This window comes from Macaca nemestrina, chromosome 17 (genome assembly GCF_043159975.1).
Source record: "Macaca nemestrina isolate mMacNem1 chromosome 17, mMacNem.hap1, whole genome shotgun sequence".
NCBI lineage: Eukaryota > Metazoa > Chordata > Mammalia > Primates > Cercopithecidae > Macaca > Macaca nemestrina.
In genome coordinates this window covers 18,090,653-18,100,722 of record NC_092141.1, presented here as the reverse complement: position 1 = coordinate 18,100,722, position 10,070 = coordinate 18,090,653, and the positions used below count along the sequence as shown (strand labels likewise).

At 58.2% G+C, this 10,070-nt stretch overlaps 1 protein-coding gene across 5 annotated transcripts in view; it reads right to left on the bottom strand.

The window, feature by feature from the left end:
- Positions 1 to 398: 398 nt before the first annotated feature.
- Positions 399 to 10,070, bottom strand: part of LOC105491063 (retinoic acid induced 1) — a 131,105-nt gene continuing 121,433 nt past the window's right edge. For 4 of the 5 annotated variants that reach the window (XR_011615436.1, XR_011615437.1, XR_011615439.1 and 1 more), the window contains 2 exons: positions 2,403 to 8,241; positions 399 to 1,895 (listed from right to left, as the gene is read on the bottom strand). Coding sequence is in view for 1 of the 5 variants with exons in the window: in XM_011757195.3 (XP_011755497.2) it covers positions 1,881 to 1,895; positions 2,403 to 2,452; positions 8,148 to 8,241 (159 nt within the window). In the remaining 4 variants the exon portion in view is untranslated. The remainder of the gene's footprint in view (positions 1,896 to 2,402; positions 8,242 to 10,070) is intronic. The other variant, XM_011757195.3, reaches the window with a different exon arrangement.

Below are 10,070 nucleotides of genomic sequence, written 5' to 3'. Positions count from 1 at the left end.
TTCCCAGGGCACGTTTGGGCTGTCAACCCTTAGGGCCTCGATGGGGTCAGTTGTCCCTTCTCTCCTCCCAGCTGTGTCCCCATCAGGTCCCTGGGTGGCATGGGAGGAGGATGGACTGTCCTCCAGGACCTGTTTGTTGTATGACAGGAGCTACAGCTTGGGTCTCCCTGCAAGTCTGGCACGTCTCACCTGCCCCCATCCTAGCCCCTGGTCCTCTCACAGCAAAGAAGCCTCCTCCCTCCCGACCCGCCGCCACACTGGAGAGGGGGCACAGGCGCGGAGAGGTTTCCTGTTCTGTGAACGGCGGGCTCCCTGACTCCATTCATGCCCCCCTGAGCCCCTCCCTTCATTCCCATTCCCCAACCTAAACACTGGCCCGGCTCCCAGCTGAATCTGGTCGGAATCCACGGGCTGCAGATTTTCCAAAACAATCGTTGTATCTTTATTGACTTTTTTTTTTTTTTTCTGAATGCAATGACTGTTTTTTACTCTTAAGGAAAATAAACATCTTTTAGAAACAGCTCGATACACACAATCTTCAGTGTGAAGCAATATACTAATAAGAACACTAGTCGTCTTAACATTTACAGTCTTCATATATATTATATATATGTATATGTATACATATATATACACTATATAACGAGGCCAGATATAATACACACGTTTACCATTTTACAGTCATATGTACAGGAAGTTGCTAGGGCGGCCCTGGGCTGGGGGCTGCATCAGGCCTATCGAAGCGTGGACAGAGCTGAGGACACGGACGGACAGGCAGACGGACTGGCAGGGACTGGCCCGGGCCGGTGGTGGCTGCGTAGGCAAGGGGCGTCGTGGTAGCCCCCTACCCGGCAAAGGCCCGGTTGGGGCTCTGCTGCGGGCGCACGACGCACGGCGGCGACACACGGGAGAAGCGAGCATGTTCCCAACATATATACATTCTATGTAACATATATATAGAGGGGTACACAGGTTTTGTACACGAATCTAGCGCTGTCCCTGCTCCCGTGCAGAGTGGGCGCGGCGGTCCCTGGTGGTGCACAACGGTCGCGCGTCCGCCGGAGGTGCGTTCTGGCCGCTTCTTGGGTTTTGCGCTCCCAGGCTGGGCTCCAGGGGTGGGGTGGACTGGAAAGGGGACGAACAGAGGCCAAAGGGTGTCCCAGTCCCGCCCACAACCTCTCGGAGAGCCCGCAACCCCTAACTGAGCACAGCCCAGGTCTACCCCGGCTTTGCCTGAAACGCACGACAGATCTGGCAAAGGCTGGGCGGGAAGGCCCCTGGAAGCGTTCCGCACGGTTTGTTCCAAAGGCTCAGGTCCCTCCAGCGCCTGCCTAGCCCGCTCTTAGAAAGGCTTCCTTTCTCCCCCGCCTAGTCCACGGAGCCAGGAGCCGCCCTCCGCCTCTTCCAGAACTGTTTCGACCCCCACCCCCAAGCCCAGGGCTCCCAGCTGCACGCCACGACCGACTGGGGTGGCGACAGCACCCACGTGGAATGTGTGCCACGTCGTCTTGAGATTCCAGAGGGGAAAAGCGTCCCCAGGCCAAAGCCGTCTCGCACCCTCGCCGGAGGCTGAGCGCCCCGGGGAGTCTGGCCGCTCCGCGGGCTCCCCCTCCGCAAGCCTGGCCCCTGGGGTGGGCAAGAACGCCCTGTGCCGTCCGGTTCCGGGAGCAGGCGGCTCCGGAACGGGTTTTCCTCCCAACCCGGGGCCGCAAGTCTGAGCCCTAGGCGGCCGGATCCACGATCCGGGACCCGGATCAAGGATCGGCTCTGGACCCGCACTGGGAGCAGCTCAAAGGCCCGGGGGCTGCGCAGGCGGCTCCTCTCCTTCGGCGGCGGGCGGGCAGGCGGGCTCCGGCGGCTCCTCCGGCCGTTGGGGTGGATTACAACGGCAGCCTCTGCAAAAGACGCCCGCCCACCCGTTACCCACGACCGCGGACCTCAAAGGCCACAGGCCCCGCCCCCGGTGTGGGCCCGCCCCCCAGGCCCCCGACCCAGGCGACGCTAGAGCGCGGCTGGGGTCTCCGCCCGAGGCCGTCGGCCCCACCCCATCCACCTTCACCTTTACCTCCGTGCCACCGTCCCGCGCCCCCGCCTGCTCCACTCTGTCACCTATCTTGGGGAGCTGCGGGGAGGCCGTCCCAGGGACGCCCTTCAGCCCCTGGCTGCCCATGCCCCGACGCAGGCGGGTTTTCGGCGGCTGCGGCGGCATCGCGCAAGTGGACGGGGACCTGAGCCGGACGGCAGCGGGGGCTCCTGGGGGTGGGCGGGGAGAGCTCCCTCCCTCTCGGGCTGGGCCCTGCGGGGCTGCGCAGCCAAGGGGCGGCGGACTGTGAAGGAGGTGCGAGGTGGGGCTTGTCTCCCGCTTGACACCCCTCCCCCTACAAAACACTGTGGTCCCCTACCTTATGTTTGGGACATTTCAAAGAAAAGTTCTCTTCGATGAATATGCAACCTGTGACCAAAGAGAAGTTTCGGTGGTTAGGACGGGGTGGAGGCTCACAGCTGTGGGGTTTTGTCGGCCGCCAGGAGGGGAGCCGCACTGCCCGCGCCGCTCTAGACTGCAGGGGCTCTTTTCCAAGAGTTAATCAGATCCTGCACAAAACCCTCCACACTCCACTCCACGGCGCGGGTGAGGCTCCTGGTCTGGCGGTCTTGACTCACCTCACCTCCTCCACTGAGCTTTTCCCGCTGAGTTCCACGAGCCGCCCCTCCTCACTTGAGGGAGTCCCTCCCTCCCTCCCTCCCGCCTTACTCTGCCAGCCGCACTTGTCACTGCCTCCTAAGAGGCTGACCTGTGTGATCTTCTCTTGCTCCTTGTTTCTTTTTCTTTTTGAGATGGAGTTTCACTCTGTCACCCAGGCTGGAGTGCAATAGCGCGATCTCGGCTCACTGCAACCTCCGCCTCCCGGGTTCAAGCGATTCTCGTGCCTCAGCCTCCCGAGTAGCTGGGATTACAGGCATGCACCACCACACCCGGCTAATTTTTGTTTTTTCAGTAGAGACGGAGTTTCACCATGTTGGCCAGGCTGGTCTCAAAATCCTGACCTCAGGTCATCCACCCTGCTTGGCCTCCCAAAGTGCTGGGATTACAGGCGTGAGCCACCGCGCCCGGCCTTGCTCCTTGTTTCTTCCCCACTCTCAGGCAAGCTCCCAGAGGGCACCAGCTCTGTCTCCTTCCCTGGATGTATGCCCGGCCCCTGGAAGAGCTCACTGACTTCCAGTGAGCACGTCATGAACCCCTGTGGACGGACTGGTAGTGGTGTTGCAAGCCTGGATTTGAGCATCTGCTACTTATCTGAGCCTGTCTCCACATCTTGTAAAATGGGCATTATGCCACCTACTGTATGCCTGTCATGGAGATGGAAGGAGGGGAGTGTACAGAAACCACTCTGGCGGGAGCAGTGGCTCATACCTGTAATCTCAGCACTTTGGGAGGATGAGGTGAGTGAATCGCTTGAGCCCAGGAATTCAAGACTAGCCTGGGCAACATGGCAAAACCTCATCTCTATCAAAAATACAAACATTAGCCAGCATGGTGGTGCATGCCTGTAGTCCCAGCTACTGGAGAGGCTGGGGCGGGAGGATCACTTGAGCCTGGGAGGCGGAGGTTGCAGTGAGCTATGATTGTACCACTTGCACTCCAGCCTAGGCAACACAGCCAGACCCTGTCTCCGATGAAATAAAATAAAACAAATAAAATAAAATTTAAAAATAAACCACCTTGCACATGTGTGGCATGCAGTGGGTGCAGGAGGCGGGGCAGAGAAGACAACCAAGCTTGGCCAGTGCTTATGCCCACCTAGGCCCGGGATGTGTTGCTATCTCAGCGAGGCCCCACTCCCCTGCCTGCTGCCACCTAGGGAGAAGCTGGCTTTTTCCCCAGGGAGCCCCCAGCCGCTAGTGCCCTTCTGGGCTCCCCTCCCCCCAAGCCTCACCAGCCACTGTTCTGAACCCCAGACCCAAAAGTAGCTGAAGGCTGGTGCTGTCTTCAACACAATCTTCCTTTCACACTGGAGCTGGCTCTGTGCAATGGCATCGTGACAGGGTGGTGGCCAGAAGGCAGGGCGGGGACAGCTCTGCAGCCCTGAGGGCAGGGTTGGGCGGTAGCAGGCCTCTCTTAGGCAGTCTCCCCTTGTCTCCAGAAGCTGGGAGTGCCTTGGACCTGGAAACTGCCATTCAGGGCCAGCAGCTGCAGATGTGCCACCGCTGTTCCCCTTCCCTTGGCTCAGGCAAGCCAGATGCGGTTCTGGGGCTGGACCAGATTTTCCAAAGACACTGGGCTAAAACCCCAGGCCTGCCCCTGCACGCCTGGGTACTGCAGGCGCTCCCACCAAGGGAAGTTGAGGGTAGGAGGTTGCCACTTCCAAACTGGCTCCCTCAGCACTGCCCCAGCACCACCCCACATGGGGCACGGAGCGGGAGTGACTGGGCAAGGCCAATCCTCAATGATCTGGCTCCTGACCTGGTGCCTGCACCTGGGGAACCTGGGTGCTCACTGACAGTTTGGCCCCAGGGCCTGAGTGGAGAAAGGTTCAGACAGGACACTGGGGTGTAGCAGCCTCTGCCTGCTCTTCAGAGTCACTGCTTGTCTCCAAAGTGGGGTCCTTAACAAGGATTGGAAAGTGGCAAGATGAGTAGGCCAGGACAGCGCGGTGCAGGGCAGAGGCTGGCAGCCAATGGGCAGCCCTGGTGCCCTGCAGTCCCAGTGCCTGATGCAGAGGCCTGGGGCTCCTCCCTGGCCAGACATCGGATCAGCCTGACCAGCCCGCTCCCTCAGTGCCCTCTCACTCCCACCCCACCCCCCGCCGCCTGGCTGGCAGAGAGAGTCGCCCTGGGGGCCCTCCCTGTACCCCAAGCGCCCGTCCTCCCCACCTTCACTCTCGAGCTTACTTGTTCCCCCTCGCCTTCTCTGGCAGCTGTTCCTCGGTTTCCCAGGGGTCCACCCTCCTCCTCAGCCAGCTGTTCCATGGTGAACACAACCCCGCTATCTTGTCCCTTCCAGAGCTCTGATGAGCCCCCGCCTGCTGATGATGGGCGACACTCGGTCCTGAGCCCAGATGCCCACACTTTGTATGTCCACAGCGGCCTCTGCTGCAGTGTGGCCAAAGGGAACTGCCGTGTGTGTAGATGGCCTGGCAGAGCAGCCCCGTCCCCTCCTCGCACCCGGGTCCTTTGTGGTGTGGCTCTGCAGCTCACCCCATGGAGAGGTGGCCTGCACTTCTCTGTGCTGGACTTGGGATCTGCTTTGGCTAACAGAACATGGTGAAGTCCAGGACCTAGGCTGTGAGAGGCCCTGTGACCTCCACTGTCTCAGAGCCCTGCTGCCGCCATGAGGACGCACCCAGGCCAGCCTGCTGGAGGATGAGACCGCATGGAGCAAAGGCAAGCTGGTCCAGCTGGGGCCACCCTAGATCATCCTGCTCCCAGCAGAGTCTGTAGCCAACTCATGCCCTTTTGAGGAATAATGAAGGGCTGGCGCTGGAGAAATGAAGCTGGGCCTGGAAGGGCCAGTAGCTCTGCAGCAGCAGCTAATAACTCCATTTGCACGTCCGTATCCTACTTCTCCCCTTCATGGGGAAGCTGGGCATCAGGCTTGCCACCTCCCTCTCCCTCATCATCAAGTCCCATGGATTCTGTGCCAACGCAGTCTCTGAGGTATATGTCTCCATTTACAGCATTCCCAGTCCCTTTCCTGCCTCAATCTTCATGGCGCTACAGGGATCCCTGTTATATGAGGAATCCTTCTAGGATTTTACCTGAAACAAAAGTTCTCTTGCTCAAAGCCTAGTATACAAGTCCCACCACTAAATAGTTTCTGCCCAGCTCCCCCGATTTTTTGAGGCCTGGCTTAAATGTCACCTCCTCCTGGAAGTCTTCCTAGGTTTCTTCCTGGTTCAGACAGCATGAACCTCTCCCACAGTGCACTCTACTTCCTGTCTGGTCTCTCTAACTGTGGCCAAGAACCACGGTTTTGCTGTCTGTCCCACTCAAGGGTAAGCCCCTTGGGGGACTGGGTAGCGCTGGGGTAGGAGAAAGAACATAGGCATGGAACAAGAAAGCCAGGGCATTAAGTCCTGGGACTGTCCACGCCATGCTGTGTGCTGTGGGTGAGGCAGCCAATCCGTGAAGATGGCTGGAAACAACATGGGCCTGTCGCAGGGCTGGGAGTGGAGCTGGCGCTAAGTTAATCACTGTGGAAGGAGGAATGCAACTCGTGGCAGCTATTAAGAGGAGTGCGGCCACATGCCTGGGCAAGTGGCAGGGTCCATGTTAAACTCTGGCTCACACTGCTCAGAGTGGGAGGGTGGAGCCAGTGAGAATCCTCCCCGACCCAGCTCCAGCAAGCCCCCTCCCCACTGGGTGTGGGCAGCTCAGCCCGCCAAGGAACTGTCAGCACTCGGAAGTCCTCTGTGTCCTCCCTGGGGCAGCTCCACTGGGCTGACACTGGCCGGGGACCCAGCAGGCAGGTGGGGTACAGGCTGTGGTCCCCTCTGTCCAGGCAAAACCAGCAGGGCATCAGGTGAGGAGGGGAGGCAGTAGGTGGGGCTGCTGGGAGAGTGATGGGAGTCTGGGGGACCTGGGCTCTGTCCGCTGGGAGGTGGGTTATGACTTCACCTCTTTCCAGGCCAGAGTTGGGAGGGATTGAGGGTACAGGGGAGAGGTCACAGAGGCTGGACCCAAAACAGGACTGAGGCAGCACTGTGTGGGTAGTGTTTATTTCACTCTCCTCCCAGCAGCTCTGCAGAGAAGAGGCTATTAATCTCCATCATACAGGTGGGGAAACTGCGTGCAGAGATACTGACCAACTTGCTCAAGACCACACATTAAAAACACTGCTAGGGGCCGGCCGCAGTGGCTCACGCCTGTAATCCCAGCACTTTCGGAGAATAAGGCAGGCAGATCATGAGGTCAAGAGATTGAGACCATCCTGTCCAACACAGTGAAACCCCGTCTCTACTAAAAATACAAAAATTAGCTGAGCGTGGTGGCGCACACCTGTACTCCCAGCTACTTGGGAGGCTGAGCCAGGAGAATCGCTTGAACCCAGGAGACAGAGGTTGCAGTGAGCCAAGACCGCACCACTGCACTCCAGCCTGGAGACAGAGTGAGACTCCGTCTCAAAAATAAATAAATAACTAAATAAAAATAAACACACTACTAGGAGCCAGCATGGCTGCGCACATCTGTGGTCTCAGCTGCTCGGGAGGCTGAGGTGGGAGGATGATTGAGCCCAGGGGGTTAAGGCTGCAGTGAGCCATGATTGCACCCCTGCACTCTAGCTTGGGTGACAGAGCAAGACCCTGTCTCAAACAAAAACGAAAACCCCCACTATCACTAGGGTTTGAATCCAGGCCAAAGTTGGCCCCAAATCTCCCCAAACATTGTTGTCACCAATGACGAATATTGTACCATAAGCAACTGCTTTCTTTGGATGAAATAAGGAATGTCTCTGAGCCTCAGTTTCCCCACCTGGTCGATAAAGGTAAGGGCTCTTGGGTAGCTCCAGTCCATGCAGTGTCACTCTGTGTGCCCAGTGATAGTAGGGGCTTAATAAATGTTTGTGGAACAAATGAATGCATGAGTGAGAGGAGGGACTTGGGGGGAGGATGAGGGGAGCCTGGACCTACCTCCAGACCCCGTTACCCTGCTTCAGAGCTTCCACAATTGCTCCTTGTGGCCAACAGGAGATCATGGGTCTCAGTCTCTGTTTTGAATCTCATCACCCCCAACTCATTTGGTTTTTGCTGTCATAGTAGTGCCTTTCCCCTTGTCTCTGCTCAGTGAACTCCTACTCATCCTTCAAAGGCCCAACCCCCAATGCCCCTTTCTCTCTGAGGCCTGAGATCCTCCCCGCCCCTTGGCAATGACGGCTCCACAGACAGCATTCCACATTGTAATTTACGCCTCTATCTTCGCTCACTGCTCTGGGCACTCCTCAAGCAGGTGACTGGGGAATGCCTCATTTCCATGTCCCTGGCATTGCCCAGCAGAGGTCTATGCGGACAGAAAGATAAAGAATTGCTGGGGCAAGAGAGGAGGGAAACTGAAGAGTGAGATGGGGCCTGGGTTTGGGGAGCTGTGCCCAGGGTCCCCCTGGACTGTTTGGATGGGCTCCAATGCCCTCCTGTTCCCGGGCGGGCTCGTACCTGCATCGCTGGCACACGGGTAGTGGTAGGTGTGGATGCATCCTTTGTGGCAGCACCCAATGGTGGCCCCGGCTTCTTGGCAGCTGGAACACGTCTGATGAAGAGAAAGGAAAGGCAGGTGAGTCTCCAGTTGGAGCCCAGCCCTCAAGCTTTACATGCTGGTAGGCTGAGTGCAGTGGCTCATGCCTATAATCCCAGCACTCTGGGAGGCCAAGGTGGGAGGATCGCCTGAGTCTAGGAGTTTGAGACCAGCCTGGGCAACATGGTGAAACTCTGTCTCTGCAAAAAATAGTGAGGGGTGGTGGTGTGCGCCTGTAGTCCCAGCTACTCAGGAGGATTAGGTGGGAGGATTGCTGGAGCCTGGGAGGTCGAGGCTGCAGTGAGCTGAGATTACACCACTGCCTGTACTCCAGCCTGGGCACCAGAGTGAGACCCTATCTCAAAAAAAAAAAAAAAAAAAAGCCTTACAGGCTGGCCGGCCAGCTGTGGTCCCCGCCTCCCTTCTCCAAAATGGTGCCTGAAAATCTCCCAGGAGGTTCAGCACTGGGGTGCACATGCCCACAAGCGTGGGTCATTTAGCACCACCTGGACTGGTACATTGGGTAGGGAGACCCCCTTGGGCCAGTGATGCCAGTTACCACCATGGCTGTGGCTACCAGGCAGCATCTGCCGCATGCTTTCTGCGTGCCGGGTGTGGTGTGTGTCCTTGTCCGCTGGCTCACTCTTTTTTTTTTTTGAGACAGTTTTGCTCTGTCGCCCAGGCTGGAGTGCAATAGCATGGTCTCGGCTCACTGCAACCTCCGCCTCCTGTGTTTAAGTGATTCTCCTGCCTCAGCCTCCCGAGTAGCTGGGATTACAGGCACGTGCCACCACACCCAGCTAATTTTTGTATTTTTAGTAAAGACGGGGTTTCACCGTGTTGGCCAGGCTGGTCTCAAACTCCCGACCTCAGGTGATCTGCCTGCCTAGGCCTCCCAAAGTGCTGGGATTACAGGTGTGGCCACCACGCCCGGCCCACTGGCTCTAACGGCCCTCTGTGGGCCCCTTTCCTTAATCTCACTTGACAGATGATGGTGAAACTGAGGCTTCCCATTCCAGGCAACAGTGAAGGCATCAGCGTGGTTTTCGACCCTTTCTGGCAGCAGGAGCACTGAAGCTAGGCTGGGACTGTTTTACCTAGGATGAGACCTGCACCCTCCAGGGGACCGGCTCTCAGACCTGTGAGAGGAGGCGGTGACGTGGTAATCCCTTGAGATGCTGACTTCATGTAAATCTGATGCCGTCCTCCTCTAAGTCTCAAAACTGTCCTCTGCTGAGCTTGGGGCCTGCCCCACACCTGGACCAGCTGCTTGGAGTGGACATGGCCGGGACAGGACAGTCACGCCAAAAAGGCCCTTGGAAGAGTGAAGCAAACCTGAGGCCGGGGAGGGAGAAGTCACCAGGTGCCAGAGGCACAGCGCCACCGTGCTGGGGGCAGGGGGTGAGGTAGCGAAGGCAGAAGGGCGGCGGCCTGTGCCCAGGTGCAAAGCCAGTGAAACAAATGACAATAGCTTCCTATGTGCCAGGCATGGCTGGAAGTCTCATGCCCACAGCAACCTTGTGATGGGATTACTGTTATTTTACCCAGGTTACCAATGACAGCAGAGGCTGAGTAACCTGCTGGAGGGCTCCAGGCTGGTCTCTGACCCCCACAGCTGGCTCCAGGCTGGAGCAGGGGCCCACAGGACCCCACATGCTCAGGGTGGGCGCTCCATCCCACCCACAGCAGCTGAGAAATGTCAGAACGCTCCCCTCCCCGCTGCCCACACTGGGAGTGGGCTCTGGGGTTTGTTCTAGAATTTCAGGTTTTCAGTTCAGGGTTGAGGCCTTCTTCCTGCCTGGTCTGGGATGGCCTCCTGGGGATCTGGGGTCCAGCGTCCCCAA